This window comes from Leptidea sinapis, chromosome 39, assembly GCF_905404315.1.
Source record: "Leptidea sinapis chromosome 39, ilLepSina1.1, whole genome shotgun sequence".
Taxonomy (NCBI): Eukaryota; Metazoa; Arthropoda; class Insecta; order Lepidoptera; family Pieridae; genus Leptidea; species Leptidea sinapis.
Genome location: NC_066303.1, coordinates 4161968 through 4180732, shown reverse-complemented (window position 1 = coordinate 4180732; position 18765 = coordinate 4161968). Strand labels below are relative to the sequence as shown.

General features: G+C 35.5%; 1 protein-coding gene across 1 annotated transcript in view; it reads right to left on the bottom strand.

Annotated features, from left to right (window-relative positions):
* The window catches only part of LOC126976150 (nephrin), a 289278-nt gene that overhangs the window by 255664 nt on the left and 14849 nt on the right, over positions 1-18765 (bottom strand). Inside the window, exon 2 of the mRNA XM_050824354.1 lies at positions 12046-12217. Within this exon, the coding sequence (XP_050680311.1) occupies positions 12046-12082 (37 nt within the window). The 5' untranslated portion in view covers positions 12083-12217. The remainder of the gene's footprint in view (positions 1-12045; positions 12218-18765) is intronic.

Here is an 18765-nt window from a genome sequence, read left to right as displayed (position 1 = left end):
AAGTTATAATTGTAAAATCTGTACATAATACATTGATTTGTCTTGGAATTCTGTTTTAATTTTCCCTGATGCTTTACAATTTACAAGAGTACTTTACAATCTGTCCAAATTGCAGTTAACTATTGTGGTTTATGAGATGCAGTGCTTTGACACACCGACGGACGGATAGGCTATGGAGGCTCAGTAAAACCAAAGGGAGGTTCCCTTTAGCTTTTTTATAGAAGAGGAAGAAAAATTAACCCGCTCAGGATTCTTGAAAAACCCAAAAATTCTGAGCGGGTCTACATTATAGCGCTCGTCACCTTAAGACATAAGATGTTAAGTCTCATTTGCCCAGTAATTTTACTAGCTACGGTGCCCTTAAAAACTTCCGAGAGCATTATAGTCGATACAATTTAGTCTCAAAAAGGGTGTAATATATATATAGTGATTGTGTGTAGAACTAAATATGATATGATTATATTTATTTGAGATTATATATATTATATCTAATATAAGAAAAGCACAAACAATCCATAAAAATGTCATCTTTATTAATTAGTCATACAGTTAGTGAGAAACGAATACATTAATGCCTATAATAAGACGATGAGAGATTAATCTGTCAATCAAAGAAGACATAACAGTAGTAATGCCTCCGCACACAAGTCCGGTGTGGCCACTAGATCTGGTTACAGTAAGCGAAGCGGGCGCGGCTACGAAAGGGACTGTGTTCAAGCGGGCAAAATGTTTACCTATAGACATTACGTTTATGATTGGTATATTCGGACGTATAACGTCAACCACGTTTATTCGGAAAACTTAAAAGTGATCATTGTATTGGCAGTGTTGTCAATGATATTTGAGCATTTTTATATTCTTTGTTTATAATCATGTATATACTAAGTACCTAGTATATATTATGTAGACCAAGTTTAATTCTAAGGCCGTAAAGGTCTAGTGTCATGTATGATAATCGTATTTTTTTGAAAATACGCATACATAATAGATTTATGTTGCCTTACGCTGCGTCTCAGATGTCACTAACGGCCGTTCCCAATGTACTATCTACAGATATATATATATATATTACCTTCTAATGTCAGTAAGTCAATAATCTTAAGCTGTCCCAATATACCCGATAAGTCATTCTTATCGCCTTATATCAGGACGCGTGAATTGCAATTTCCATACAAACTTCTTTAGTTGGTAAGCTAAAACGTCCTCACATTGACAGATAGCGTGTACGGATAAGGTGAGTTACCGTCGATAAGTTTATTGGGACAGAAAAGTTAACGATAGTTACGATTTTTATCTCAAGTAAGAGATATACTGAATATTGGGAACGGCAGTAAGATGATGATGTAAGTGGTATATCTATACTAATATTATAAAGCTGCAGTGTTTGTTTGTTTGAACGCGCTAATCTCTGGTACTACTGGTCCGATTTGAATGATTCTTTCAGTGTTAGGTAGTCCATTTGCCGAAGTTTCAAAATTAGGGATCCGTAATAAAATTGCTATTTTGTAACACAAGGTGTAAAATCGAAAACCTATTTTTGCGTGCGCTCCAAAAACTATTGACAATAGAACAAAATGATGTACAGGCTATAATATAGGCAATATTTTATTACTTATAGAACTATCACGTGAATTATACTTTTTATGGCAAAACAACGTTTGCCGGGTCAGCTAGTAAAATATAAAAGTGTATCGTAACCAAAATTATTTTGGTAGAACAAATGTAAATAAATATTACTCAATATCGGTTAGAATTTTAGATCTTAAATTATTTGATAAATTACAAATTAGGTTCATTAGACAAATAAAATTTAAAACAGAATTTTATGAACGATGCGGGACTCGAACCCGCGACCTCTCGCGTTCTGTGCGAGCGCTCTTACCACTTGGCCAACCGTTCAAGTGACGTATCGTTGATAAAATCTTGTATGCTTTCAACTCTCAGGTTGTGGCTTCATCTACATGATCTACAGTTGATGACCTGCTGAACCCCAATATTTTCATATTAGGAAACTGACTTGAGATGTCGCTCTTGAAAATCTAAACAATTTGTTATGTTTAAAAGTTTTTTTTTCAAATTTTATTTGTGTAATAAATTTAATCCCAGAAGTAAGGGCTATCACTTAAAACATAACAAAATGTTTAAATTGGGTTCAGTTAAGGCCAGGTCTAAAATGCAAAACCTAAAACAACTTTCAGCAGTATATGTAGGTGTAAAAAGTCAGGTACGCATAAGCTCAGTAATATCTATTCAACTATTGGGACTGAAGACACATTCAAATATTTATGTATTTATTTTAAACGCTTTCAGTGTCGCTTTTCGCCCGCTATTAACAGCATCTTATGGCCCGACCGTGAGGCCTACGACTAGTTTTTACGATCGCTACATATATAAGAGATCAACGCTCCTAACTTGAGACTGTTTATAGAGGTGCATTATGTAACTTTGTTGCAATTAAGATGCTGTGGAATCATCTGGGAAGATTTACTTGTAAACTTGTTCGGAATTGTATCATGTATTAATCATATTTGTATATGTCACATTATAGACGAGGAACAAACAAACTTATTATGCCTACTACTCGGTTGGGTCAAGTTAGTAAGTCTTTTGTTGGGCGATGTATATGCTTCTACAATATGATCCAACTAAATTTAAAAAATTGTTAAAAAACGTTTGTGTGGGACAGGATAGCATAAACGGTTTTCTTAATGACACCACAGACTGGGAATAAAGCGAACAGGCTCAGCCCTCAGGCTCTTTAATTATAAATGTTTATTGTGCGATATCACATTGTAATCCATATTTTTATCCAGTCTCTTTTGAATGGGTTTTTGACGTTCAAAAAATGATTTTGAATCCTATATTGAATAAAAATATTTGAATTTGAATATATTTAAATTGTTTGACTTAGTCCTTTGCCACGTCTATCTGTCTGTACGTTCTGGCAAGAGTTGGTTCATATGTCATGCTAGAGAACGGGCGCTACATACGGTAGCTAGTCGATCATATCATTGAGAACTCCTGTATTTAAATATATTCTTGATTATGTTATATGTTCATAAGCACATTAAGAAATTTGCTAGAAACTGCGACAATCATAAAGTTGACATGAGGAACAAACATAAACTTGTTATGCCTACTAATCGGCTAAGTCGAGTTAGCAAATCTTTTGTTGGGCGATGTATATGCTTTAACAACATGATACCAGAAAATAAACAAAACAAATGAGTCACGGTTATATTATAAAATAAAAGTTTTCTTAATGATACTACAGACTGGTAATTGAGCGAACACCCTGCGGCTCTTTAATTATAAATGTTTATTGTACGATATTACATTATAATCCATATTTTTATAAAAATACCAATGAACAATGAAAAACATCCCTCTGAGTTTCTTGCGCCCGTTCTTCTCAGGTCTGAGGTATACTATTTCGAATGGGTGGAAGTCATCAATACTTTTCGCAGCGCACGCTATGTAAAGAATGTTGTAGGTATTTTTTTAGACCTTGGGTTACATTAATGGACCCTAAGTAAGCAACCCTATTTTTTTTAAATAATATATATATATATATCCAGAAAATATTATATATTACCAGTTGCCGGCTCCTTTGCACAGGATGCCGGCTAGATTTTGGGTAACACAACGGCGCCTATTTCTCCCGTGAAGCAGTGATGTGTAAGCATTCTTGTGTTTTGGTCAGAAGGGCGCCGTAGCTAGTGAAATTACTGGGAAAAGGAGACTTCACATCTTATGTCTCAAGGAGATCAGCGCAATTGTAGTGCTGCTAAGAATTTTTGGATTTTTCAAGAATCCTCAGCGGCACTGCATTGTAATGGGCAGGGTGTATCAATTAACATCCACTGAACGTCCTGCTCATCCCGTATTGAAATAAAAATAAAACAATGTTACCCGGGGATAGTGTAGCTTCCAAACAGTGAAAGAATTTCGATGTAGTTTCAGAGCCAATTCAATGCTAACTAACAATCAAATATTTCTTTACATTATTATAGATGACTTTACTTCTCTGCGTCTCGATGTTATGATTTTACTGTGAGAGGTCTGTATTATGTGTAAAATACAGGCTTTGTCAGCTACTAAATGGACAATACAGTCCATGTATCGATTGAGAGTCTTGGCGACGGATCAAGGTTGCCCCATTATGCCGACACAACGAAACAAGCAGTAAAAACTCATTCTTAGACAACGTCAGCTATTTTATCTAAAGCTTTCTTTTGTCCCGTTTCTGTTGGAAATATAACTCGTATTATTTAAAATTTTTTTTTTGGATTTAGTATGAACGCGAGTGAGAGGAAGGGCATTTTATAAAAAATCCTCAAATTAATGTTTGCTTCTGTGGGGTAAGCTGTGGCAGTGGGAGGCTGATTGGCACAGGATGCCCGCTAGATTATAGGTATCACAACGGCGCCTATTTCTGCCGGTAAGCAGTAATGTATAAGTATTACTGTGTTTCGGTCTGAAGGGCGCCAAAACTAGTGAAATTACTAGGCAAATGAGACTTAACATCTTATGTCTCAGGGTGATCAGCGCAGTTGTAGTGCCGCTCATTGTAATGGGCAGTGCGTGTCAATTACCATGAGCTGAACGTCCTGCTCGTCTTGTATCCGTATTTACAAATAAAACCGTAAGTAGTTTATCTTCAAATATTTAGTTGGAGGAAAAGTTTCAATTCATTCAAAACCTTGAGCTCTTAATACCGCAAGAGTAGTTAGAGTGTAGAGCTCTCGGCAGGCGAGACAGACCCTTGACAGGTGAACGCTCCGGGGAGGCTCAGAGATTATGTAGTGTCATGTACGAGGGACAAGGGTGTGTCGGCATAAGGGGTGCCGTGCGCTTTATAACATGTATCTCAGTAGCTCTAGCTTCTCTCGAGTTGAATACGATAACTAGGTATATATAATAGGAGATTATAAAACATATTAGGTATATATATATAAAATATTAAGTATAATATAATATAATTTTGTATTTAGTATAATATATGTATGTATTAATTAATTAAGAGCCCAAATCAATGCGAAACTGAAGTGGTAGTGGGCATGACACATAGTTCGACGGACACATGGTCGTTGGGGCAAAATGAATTGGAGTTATTTTAATTAAGGATTATAATTGTGTATATGGTAAATATTTACTCTGACAATAGAACAACATAATAGGTTTATTTAATAGTGTTAACCTCGCCCTCAGTGAGTTGAATTCTTTTCAATTTAAATGTTTTATTCCAAATAGCCCAAATGATTGCGAAACTGAACAGGCAGTGGGCAGGGCACATAGTTCGACAGACAGATGGCTGTTGAGGCAGTAAAGTCTTAGAATGGCGACCACATACCGGAAGACGCAGTGTTGGTATTCCTCTCACAAGATGGACCGACTACAATGTAATTTTCATCACCTGGTCAAGATCGTCGGAATACCCAACGTATAAGGGTAGCACAGGACCGATCTTTGGGGGAGGCCTTTGTCCAGTATTGGACGTCTTCCGGCTGATGATGATGGTGTAATTAGGGCAAGGGTTGGTCTCTACCCTCTACTTGGAAACCCGTGTTGTTAAACACATCACGTAATAAAAACCGTTATGCCGATGATTATATAGTCGACATTGTGAAGAGCCCGTGAACACCAATAGTGACACGACAGTTTCTGTGCTTCCGTGAGCGTCATCATCCCGTGCCCGCCCTGTCAAGCCGCGTATTATGAGCGCAAATCCGTAGTGCGAGACAGGACGTCACCGCGAAATAACTACACTCACCCTGATGAAGCACCAAAACTAGTCGGTACCAACACCGATGCATAGTGAGTAAAGGCGATTTAAATGAATAAAACGGTGTGTGTTTAAGAGCACATGAGCGTAGTGAAGACTTCAATGCGACAAAGTGAATAATAATATAATATTGACACACTTTTATACAAACACATTTACCAAACTAGGCCTAGTCTGTACTATGGGTACAAGAAAACGATATTTTTAATACAATATACATACTTAAACATATATAGATACATATAAGCATCCATGACTCGGAAACAAACATCCATATTCATCAAAAAATGATTGCTCCTACTGGGATTCGAACCCGAACCTTTAGCTCATAAATAAGTTATTAAGTTAATTTAATAAGTTAATTTAGTTAATAAATAAAGATAAAGTAATCTGGTTAAGATCCCGTGGCCACAAGGACACTCGGTTTCGACTTTATTCGAACAAGCGTTACATGACCAAACGTTACAGCTTGGTTTCATTAGACTTGCTTACTTATCACTTTTAAAGAAGTTAACACATCAAAAATTAAAACTCATCTCCGTACAGTCAGCTTTATATGTATGTCAGCTGTATATATGATGCTGAAAATTCTCATTCAGCCCTTTCAATAAAGGGAATCCAGGAACAAAAGGCAAACAATACCGTTAATAAGTTTGTATAAAAATTCTATGTCATAAAAGTTATGATTCGCTGACGCACGAGATTTATGGCTAAAATATTGGATGGAGGGGAAAGTTTACTTCGAGTCAGCAAAACAATCGGGTCTGTTTCCATTGTCGTGTGACACGATAATTTCACGTCTCACCTCTATCACACAGTCACGTTAACACCACTTGGAAGACCGAACTTTTCCGGGTGCTGGTTAATACTCCTGTATAACTTTTGATGATTATTAGATATAAATTTACGTATTATCATCATATCTCAAACTCATACGACGGAATAAAAATGAGTTTACAACATCAGTACAAGTCTCTCAAAGATTTTACCAGGTGTGATTGAAAAATGAATTTAACTGAAAACTCGTTTTAGAAAAATCGATACGACTTAGGGACCTTCAGGAAAAGAGCATATTCCCACTTCAAAGTCCAGCAGATGCTCTGCTCTTGACAACTGTTGTTGCGCATTTCAATTGGAGGTTGCCTCACCACTCTCCGTCACGTAAGCCTCTTACCCGTTTGCCCCCTCTTATATAAAAACACCATAATATTTTCTAATATAATATCAGAATGTAATAACAGAATTTCTGTTAAATAATATAAAACAGCGAAAGGGCTAAACATCCTTAATCTTTAGCTTATGCATTTTTCAACTATGTTAAACGAATTTTCCACTAATGTCACAAAATTAGCGGAACGAATTTTACAATTTGCATTTCTATCATTTGCCATCAAATTATAGTTATTCTTAATAATTTATAACGGCAGATGTGACTAACTACGAAGAAAAAACTGTAATCTTCGTGAGTCGAATGGAAACGCACTCTCATCACATTTTCAACATTCAGGTTGGAATATAATTCAGTGTGATGCAGTAAATTGGATATAAATTCCGCAATATTACCGATATCAAGCCTCACGTGTAAGTTGGTGAACACCCAAGGCCGAAGTATAATCATGTAACTTATCATTTTAGTATTATATATTATATAAAAGCGAGCACTTCTTAAAAATATGTTTTAGGGCAGGCAGAATTAGGTCAATGACCCAATGTATTATGTTGTTTCGATAGAATACGATATCTATCGTTCTCCATATAATTACTTTATCATCATCATCAGCCGGAAGACGTCCACTGCTGGCCAAAGGAGTCTCCCAAACATTTATTTATCGTTAGAGGAAAGATTAGCTGAAGTAGATCTTTTTTTATGAAAATAAGGGACGAGACGAGCAGGACGGCCTACAGCTGATGGCCTTTTTCTGCCGTGAAGCAGTAATGTATATGCATTACTGTGTTGTCGTCTGAAGGGCGCCGTAGCTAGTGAAATTACTGGGCAAATGAGACATAACATCTTGTCTCAAGGTGACGAGCGCATATGTAGTACCGCTCAGAAGCTTTGGGTTTTTCAAGAATCCTGAGCGGCACTGTCTCGTAATGGGTAGGGCGTATCAATTACCATCAGCTGAACGTCCTGATCATGTCGTCCCTTAATTTCATAAAAAAAAAACTCTAAAAGCGGTAGAAGCAGGGACGTGCATTGGTTTTCTAGGGTAAGCACTATACGTTGTATGAAACGCTGCTTGCTTCGTATATGCAATCTATAGACTCCCTACCGTAGGTAGTATTTTACATTTAACACTAGTGCTATATTTATTTAGGTTCGTAACGAGGTAGGCACTGCCTAATTGCCTATATGATATGCACGCCCTTGGGTAGAAGATGCAAAGAGAACCCACATCTGTACGTAACACCTTGTTACCATGTTTCCCTGGTACGCGGTGGATTGTGAGAGGGCAAAAAACTCCTCAACTCTAGGAGTACGCGACGCCCACGACCTATTAAAGTTTGTTAAGCCCGGCAACGGTTTACAATGGCGCATTTAATACAGTTATTCAGGTAAACTTTATAATATATAGAAATAAGCGCACTTTACATTTAAATAAAGTTATTGTTGTGTATATCTGTATCATAAAACATAACTAAAAGAACAACCGTATTCAAAAACACTATTCCAAAACAATATATAAAATAAGCACTTAAAAGTATAACAATAATTACGTATTTTTATACAATCTAATGAATAAATCTTATTCTAGTAACGATTATTGTTATTTTTGAATCGGTAAATCATAATTTCATACAATTTAATTTTTTTTCGCAAACTAGTTAATTTTGTATAAAAATAAATCTAAGCTGCTTACACGAGCCAAATCTAAGTATATTACATAAATAAAACTTGAAAAACAAAATTTTATGAACGATGCGGGATTCGAACCCACGACCTCCGGCGTTCCATGCCGGTGCTCTAAACCACTGAGTCTAACTCAGATCTATTAATCCTAGAAGTGAGGGTTATCACTTTAAAAACATAACAAATTGTCTAAGTATATTATACAGCATAGTACAGGAGATAAGCGGGAATTAACGGAAAAATTTAAAAAGAATGTTTAAGTACCGTCATTTACATGGGTACAAATTTAGAAGCTATTGGACGTCGTAGGGTGATGAAAATAACACTGTGAGATTCAGTTAAGTATATAGATACATTGGAAGTACATTTATACAACCTTCTAATACTAGTTTTTTAATAACTTATTATGTAATTAATTTTAACTAAAATTTTTATTCCACCCAATAACTAACAAAACTCCTGCATTTTACACTTGTACATTAAATACACATAACTTATCAGTTTAACGATACTTGTACTAAGTTAGTGCATGTTTGAGATAATAGTTAAGGCAACTTAAAGGAGACACGATCAATCAAAATTGACGCGCGTTTAGAACAAGGGACGCGATGTATCAACCCTTGTCAGTGTTATTGATAATGTTATTGATACTGTAAGTAATATGTTTTACCCGCAGGTGGCTCACTCTTTGCTAATAAGATTAATTAAAAAAAGATTTCGAGTTACACAAACAGGTCGCAAATTAATTTACATTTTCTATCTGGAGCTATCAAATAAAGAGATTTTAAATGACCCCGGTTTTGAAATGGTGTTTCAAAGTATACTTTTTTTTATGAAAATAAGGGACGAGACGAACAGGACGATCAGCTGATGGTAATTGAAACGCCCTGTGTATTACAATTTAGTGTCGCTCAGGATTGTTGAAAGATCCAAAAATTCTGAAAGGCACTAAAATTGCGCTCGTCTCCTTGGGACTTAAAATATTAAGTTTCATTTGCCCAGTAATTTCACTAGCTACGGCGCCCTTCAGAACGAAACACAGTAATGTTTACACATTACTACTAAACGGCAGAGATAGGCGCCGTTGTGGTACCCATAATCAAGCTGGCATCCTGTGCAGAGGAGCCACCCACTGGTATGAAATATGTATGGTACTACGGAATGGAAGCATGAAAATTATTTATAGTCCTAAGTAAATGATTTTGACCACATTCAGAGAGGATGTGTTACGCGGTTTCATCTACAATATTACAGAATCTAAATGCTCTGCAATCTCTGAGGCCTAAGATTGAAAGGTTTTTGTTTAGTCTACAGTAACCCGTTAGTGTGGTGCTTAGAATGCGTTTTCCCTACTTAGCCCCACTGTCTCCTGCGCAGTGTTTTGCTCAAAGCTTGGAATAGGGTTTTGGAATGTCAAGGGTTGATTTAAAAATAATTCTTGGGACACCAACAAGGGTCAGATTGAGTGCTTTTGGCACAAATTCTTGCAAAGTTCGTCATTGCCTTCAATCCATGCATGTCCTGAAACCCATAGATACCATAGATACATATCTAGTAGGCTTCATAAGATACATAATAGCTTTAATGGTAAATGTATACACTTTTATAATTAATTCCCAGCCACTGTTAAGGCATGTTATCTATAAATAAATTGAATTGCTTTATTAAAAAATGGCTCTGTCGTAAATCCTACTACTCCACAGGTGAATATCTAAGTGATCCGACAGCCTGGGACTAGATTATGATTATTTTAGAGCAATAACAATGACAGTTCAATACTGTATATTTCATTAAAAGGAGCGCAAAAAAAAGAATGCTGTGAGAGTTTCTTGCGCCTCTTCTTCTCTATCAGAGCGCCATTTGTTTCCAAAGCGGTAATAATATATTAGAAATAAAATCTAAAAGAATTCTATAGGAATCAATATTTGAGAAAATAAATGCCTTTTATGCCTTTTATATATATATCATTTGTGGTGATTTTAATTTGAAAATTCAATAATAACTGGTTTATGTTAATATTATAATATTGAAACAAATTATAACAATTCATTTATAATAACGGCCTCTTAAAACTATTTAGTTTAACTATTATAACATTATTTTCAATGTACATTACAAAATGTAATAAAATTGCATTCAAACTTAAATACTTCGTCACATAAAGTACAAACATTGCACTTAACAAGTACTTGTCATGAGTGTTGTATAATTAATATTAAATAGTTATTTCGTCGCAACCCTTCCGGCCCCAACAAGAAGGGCCATTCAAATATTTATGTTATTGTGATAGGGTTCGTATTGTGATAATTGAATGCGGTTCAAATTATTTGTACGAACATTGTATTAGTTTGAATAGATTCGATCATATGTAACTAGCTGTTACCCGTGACTTTGTCTGCATTTACTAGAGTAACCATACTAGTTGGTTTCCCAATGCATACATACAAAATAATTATATGTTTCATCGATAAGGCAGCTTTCGTAACAAACGTGTTAATTCGACCGTTTTTTAAAGTGAAACTTTTATTACATCGTCTCAAAGTTTTTCGTCTGTGTGTTGCATGTCGCGTGGCGGTAGGGCGGCGCCTATAGTTCGCAGCAGCTGACCGTGTAGTGTATAGACTATTAGGTAGTCATTTGTGCCAGTGCTCCACGCTATTTTGTTTGTGTTTTAGTTAAATGTCTATAATGTGAAAAAAAGTTTCACATTTACCGTGGTTTCATAAAACCCACACAATCCTTTTTTTCTCAGACTTAATTTGCAAATCCGGCTACCCCGACATATTCTTTTTATTTTTTGGGTTACCATAGAGCCTACGACACTCACAAATAATGTAGCTTTCTATTGGTAACAAAATTTTCAAAATCGGTTCAGTAGAGCCGGAGATTACCTACCCGTTACAAACTTAATCATAAACTTTACCTCTTTAATATATTAGTATTTTGCCCTATGCTTCCTCGGGGCATAAAAAGAATAGGGAAGGCCCAAGGGTGTCGAAAGAGGCATTACCAGTGTGAGGCTTCTTTGCACAGAATGCCAGCTATATTATGGGTACCACAACGGCGCCTTTTTCTGCCGTGAAGCAGTAATGTGTAAGCAGTATGTGGTTAAATCTGAAGGGCGCCGTAGCTAGTGAAAATACTGGGCAAATGAGACTTAACATCTTGGTTACGAGCGCATTAATAGTGTCACTCAAAATCCTTGGGTTTTTCAAGAATCCTGAGCGCATTATAATGGGCAGGGCGTATCAATTACTATTTGCTTTGAAGGTTCTGCTCGTTTCATCCCTTATTATCATTAAAAAATAGCAGTTTTACAATCCAAAACACCTTTTACATATTAAAGTTTGAAATTTTCAAATCTGATAGCGACTTCCAAATTATTAATTTTTTTCAATATTTAACTTACCACACACAAAAGCGACAGTCCGTTGTACAACACACATGTTGATATCGGCGGACAACAAAGAGCATAATTATCCACTGAGCCACTGGTCACCTCATTTTGTCACTTCGTCACTTTATAAAAAACACTTTTGTTACTTAGAAGATTTCACTTGTTTATTACGCCGTCGCCATATCTGAAAAAGAAATAATATAATTAGTTTTCTTTCAACTTTCCTTATTTGATAAGTGGAGCAAAATGGTAACAATCTGGCACCCAAGAATCAGAAAAAGAAAGAGTCGATGGCAGAATAAAAAGATGGAGAGACGACATTGAAAAGGTAGGTGGAAAGATATGGAATAGGACATCAAATTCAAATTCAAATATTTTTATTCAAAATAGGATTTATAATCACTTATTGAACGTCAACCCATTCAAAAGAGACTGCCTCAGACCTGAGAAGAATGGGCGCAAGAAACTCAGCGGGCTTTTTTTTTATATAAAATATGGATTACAATGTAATATCGTACAATAAACATTAATAATTAAAGAGCCTGAGGGTGTTCGCTTTAATCCCAGTCTGTGGTGTCATTAAGAAAATCGGTTATGCCTTTCCCACACAAATGTTTTTAACAATTCTTTTAAATTTCGTAACACATTTGTTTTGTACATTTTCTGGGATCATATTGTAGAAGCATATATATCGCCCAACAAAAGACTTACTAACTCGACCCAACCGAGTAGTAGGCATAACAAGTTTATGTTTGTTCCTCGTGTTAACATTATGAATGTCACAGTTTCTAGAAAATTCCTCAATGTGCTTATGAACATACAATACATTATCAAAAATGTATTGAGAAGCAACAGTCAAAATGTTTATTTCTTTAAATTTTTCTCTTAATGATTCTTTGGGACCTAGGTTATAAATCGCGCGAATAGCATTCTTCTGCAGCACAAAGATAGTATTAATATCGGTCGCACTGCCCCATAACAATATACCATAGGACATAATACTATGAAAATAACTAAAGTATACTAATCTCGCCGTATCTATGTCAGTTAACCGTCTGATTTTCTTAACCGCATATGCTGCAGAACTAAGCCTATTCGCCAATCCTTCAATATGGGGGCCCCACTGCAATTTGGAATCAAGAGTAATGCCAAGAAATATAGCAGACTCAACTGGTTTTACCACCTCTCCATTTAATAAAATATTAGCATCTACATTTTTGACATTTGGCGCGGTGAATTTAATATATTTGGTTTTATGATTATTTAACAATAAGTTATTGGCGCTAAACCAGTACACGATGTCAGATAGAGCATTGGGGCAAAGGGCAGAGTACTGTGGAAGAAGTCGGAGGAAATTATGAGTGGAGCAAAAGGACTTTGCGAAAGGGCACACAGATTAATGGTCAATACTGCGTCATTAGTTATAAATAGTTTGTTTGATATTAGCTTATTAATAATAATAATAATAAATAAAATAGCTTTAATTAATTCCACTATAGTTACATAAAAGTTACTTAATCTGATATTTTACAATTGTATTACTAATTAACTTTAATAAATCTACTACTTATGCAATTTAATCTCCTTCTAATGTGGACCCCCTCAGGGTAAAAGCCTCCTCCAAAGGATTCCATTTTTCTCTATCTTGAGCAATGGTCATCCAGTCCTCCCTGCTTTGGATACAATCTTGCTAATACGAGTGGCAAATTAATAGTCTGAATTAAAGGTTAATTTATAATTATTATTACTATACTAAAAACATCAAATCTGAAACCACTGAGAATCACTTAAAATTACTATAACCTCAAAATACCTTTTACCAGAATTTACTAGAGGGACGCTTCTTTGCACAGGTTGCCGGCTAGATCGGCCTATTTCTGCCGTAAAGCAGTAACGTGTAAACAGACTGAGGTCTGTAGGGCGCCGTAGCTAGTGAAATTACTGGGCAAATGAGTCTTAACATCTTATGTCTCAAGGTGACGAGCGCAATTGTAGTGCCACTCAGAATTTTTGTGTTTTTCAAAAATCCTGAGCAGCACTGCATTGTAATGGGTAGGGCGTATAAATTACCATCAGCTGAACGTTCTGCACGACTCGTCCCTTTTTATCACAAAAAAAAGAGTATAGAACAAATTGTAAAACGTCAACACATCAATAGTGAGTCGGTGTAAACTTTTCCGTAGTTCGTTAAAAAGTCAATTAGCAATGGCCGACCCCCGTACTGTTTACAACTAGTTACAGTTTTCAGTTTGTAAATAATTACTCCGTAGTTTTTCGTTCTCAATTGCCAAAATGCTATCAGGCATGCGAAAAATCAAATGAGATTATATTTTATCTGTAAACAGCACATATTCAAATCATTTTATTAAAATATTGAATTTTTTAAACATGCCCTAAAAATTAATGTAATGTATGGGGCGTTGGTAGCGCTGAGCGGGTTTTGTTCTGAGCCCCTGATCTAGTTAATCCGTTATTTTCTTTACTGTTTCGTGCATATTAAGTAGGTACATATATTATATATATCTATTGCTTTAGAATAGTTTTTTTTTAAAGTCGGTTGTTTTATTGTTAAAATTTCTCTTCGGTTCTCGACCGATTTTGACTTTACTTTAACTTAAAAATATTAAAACCTGAACAAACTTTAATTTATGGTTTAAAATGCAGATTTCCACGTTATGAAATGAATAATTAATAAGAATAAATTAAATATATATTCTAAGAGCATTTATACGTGTAGATAGACTGTGAAAACGTCGAAAAAAATTGAGGTTGACAGTTACCCTCTATTTTGAGCAATGCACACACACTAACACAAAGTGACAAACAAATCGCGAGTGTAAGACATAGCACACATATAGTGTGACGCACACTATAGTAATAAACCTGGCCTGTTTTCATCGGTTTTCCAGCAGCAAAAGGCTATCTTGAAGTGCAAATTATCTTAATTCACGACCAATTAAATTATTAGTACAACACTAACTAAAAAAAAAAAGAAAAAAAACTCCAAACATATATTGTAATTAACTCAAATATATAAATCGTATTATAAATCCCAGCTTATAAATTTCTGAATAATATTTATTCAAAGCCCTAATAAATGAATATACAATTCGATTCGACTAGATATAAACCAAGTTATGTGCCAGTCGATAGAATTATTTATTTTCTCGTTTTACGACTTATTTGCGACTGAAAAATGACACTTTAGAAACATTTTATGTCTTCGTCATAAAATCGATATGCTGTTAATTTTTATGGCATTAACTAAAGGTGATTTCCATGGATTGCGGACGTGAGACATAAATTGGGTTTTTCGTTTCGAATACCAGAAATAATAGTGTTGGAATAATATAGGCTCATACGATCAGAAGCCAGGAAAGTAATAAGTTTGCCAAAACCATAGACTTAGAATATACTATGGTATAGAGATCAAGAAAGCTCGGTAATGTGTGAACAGTTGAGGCTTCTCAATTTAAAATCACTAACAGTTACAATAGATTCACTATCCTTTTCTATCTTGCTGTATTTCCGTTAGAGGTGTATTTCTCTCTCGCACACTTTGATTGTCAATATACTACTATTGTAAGTTTAGGCCAGACCCGTATTATATGGATTTTATTTAAAACTAACACTCAGATTAAAATTCAAGAATTAAAATTCCAAATAGGATATGATATGACGTAATGAAAGTCAAAAACTACTACTAACAATTATATCATCAACGTAGACATTTTTTTTATAAAAAATGCTCATAAAATGAAAACTACTGGGCCCAACTATGTTAATTTTTTATGCGACCAAATGGCATCTATTCTGTATCGAACTAAAGAAGAATTACGTAAATCGGATTAAAAATCTCAGAGTAATCGGTGTACATACATATACCGATCGAATTGATAACCTCCTCCTTTTTGTAGTCGGTTAAAAATGGCAACACTTTTAGCAAATGATATCGATACATCTACGCCAAGGTATAGCAACACAAAAACTGCAGGCAATGGAAGCCAAACAAGAAGCTAGTATACCCTATAAAAGGTAACATCTTTAAGTAAATTACACGCATTAAACAAAGTACACAAGGGTTCGACATTTTGACAGATGTAGAGACATAACAACTGCCTCGCCGAGTTTCATCCACCTACAGATTTAGTGCGTGGGACAAAGGAGAAGCTTATAGCGATACCGTATAGCGTACCGTAGAATAAGATATTAATCTTTTTATTCTATTTTATATATCTATAATTGAGTAACTTACGGGGTGTAGAACTAAGGACTCTCAAAATAAAGGTTTCATCTGGATGATCGTGTTTACGTCGCCTTACAAACTGTGCTTAATACGACTATCTAGTTAGTATACGAGTAATTTAACACACTGGCTTAATTAAGTGATACAAAATGATTTGTTATAGTTGAAACAAAGCAAGTACCTGAAGTTCTATGATATTCGTTAATATGAACAGTATTGTTGTGAAAACAACTTTGATATAACTTCTCAACTGTGAAGGTACACATAAGGATCTTATTTGTTAATTATAAAGCAATTATAGTACTAGCCAATGGTACTTATAAGGATAGTACATTTGTGACGCGATTAGCTCTTATGTAATATTTACTTCTGTAATTAAAAGCTAACAATGGTTGGATTTCTTATATTATTTGAGGTGTGAGACTGCGTTTCCAGCATATTTAATCATTCTAGACGCAAAGTTCAAAAGAATAAACATCAAAAGACCTTATTAGGTTTTTTTAGTAATAAATAGCGATGCTTTTTCGTTTTGTTTTCTTTGATACATGAACTTCTTTCTTTTTATACAATAATAATGGTTCGAACATAAAATTAGATATTTAACACTTCTATACGATTAAACAAAATACATAGAGAACGCTAGGATGTATGAATGGGCGATTAAAAAAAATTACATGAAGTCACCGCGCTATTAATAATATTAATAAGTACTGATACTTATCTCGAAAAATACAATAGCGATTACTGAAACATGTATATAAATATATACAAAAGCTAACAGCAGCTTGATCCTGTAACTTAGGCCACACGGCGACATGATTACACGCTCCGCGTGGGCCTACATTGTGCAACGATTTCTAATTCAAAACAAATTAAGCTGGCACGTGGGCTAAATGACGTAACATAATCTGCAACTTTTGGGGGCAAGGAAAAAACTGATGGAGTCTAAATCAGATTCACGTACCAAGGATTATCACCTTCATTTCTTTTATAGGTCTAAACAGATTTTTTAGTGCTCGATTCGCTAAAAGAAAAATGGAACCAAATAAAATATAAATTTCTTTGATAAATAATAAACATTGACTGGATCCATTCGTATGTTATTTCTGAGACGCACTTGGCTTGTTTAAACTACGTATTCTACCTAAAGTAACCTTATTCTAACCGAGAAGTCTGCGAACACCCCAGGAGTGTTCTTAACTTCTAGAAAGAGCTGGGCTGGTTAGAGTGACTGGCCAACCCAACTAAGTTTTTTTATGAAAAAATAAGGATGAGACGAGCAGGACGTTCAGCTGATGCTATTTGATACGCGCTGCCCATTAGAATGCAGTGTCACTCAGGATTCTTGAAAGAGCTAAAAAGTCTGAGCGGCACCACAACTGTGCTCGACACTTTGATACATAAGGTGTTAAATCTCATTTGTCCAGTAATTTCACTAGCTACGGCGCCCTTCAGACCGAAATTACTGCTTCAGGGCAGAAATAACTGGTTTATTGCGGAAACAGGATCCCCTGTACCATAACATAGTCCGATATTGCGTATATAGATTATAAAAATTAAACAAAACTGGCCAAGATCAGAAAGGTTTAAACGCTCACCTAACAAGTTTCCTTTAGACGACTCGAGCTGACATTTTATTTATAGAAAAAGAGGGCAAACCAGCGTCACCTGGTGTTTAAGTGATCACCGCCGCCAACATTCTCTTGCAACACCAGAGGAATCATAGAAGCGCTGCCGGCCTTTAAGGAACATGTACGTGCTTTTTTTGAATACCTTCAAAAAATGTCGTATCGTCCTGGTAACACTGAATTCTAATTCCAAACCTTTGTAGAAGTTGTTGCTGCACTTTGGAGAACCGTACTTAAGCTGAGACTAATAGAGTCTACTTAGACTTTGCTCAGAGTTTACTTACGTAAAACTAAACTGAGTGTGATGAAATACAAACTTGACTTTTGCATTCGGTTGTTTTAGCGTAAACTCAGCATAATTTAAGCAGACTTATCATCATCATAATCAGTTGGAAGACGTCCACTGCTGGGCAAAGGATCCCCCAAAGATCTCCACGACGATGGGTTCACTGTACCTTCATCCAACGTATTCCGGCGACCAGATCGTCGTTCCATCTTGTGAGGGGCCTAACAACACTGCTTCGGTAACTTTGCTCCTTCTACGGATCTCATACCCGATTCGATCTCGCAGGGACACTCCGAGCATAGCCCTCTCCATTGCCCTCTGAGCAACTATGAGTTTTTTTATTCAGTATTAGCTGACCCGACAGACGTTGTTCTGTATATAATAAATAAATAAATGTTTTTATATGAATTTGTCAATAATATATCATAACATCAAAAATTACTTCGTAAAATATGCACCCTGCTGTCGTAATGAAATTGTTTCACAGCAGAACTGTCAAACCGTGCGTCAGTAAATTCTCTCATAGAAATTATGTATGGACACATCAAAGGAAAAACAACTTTGATGTTTTT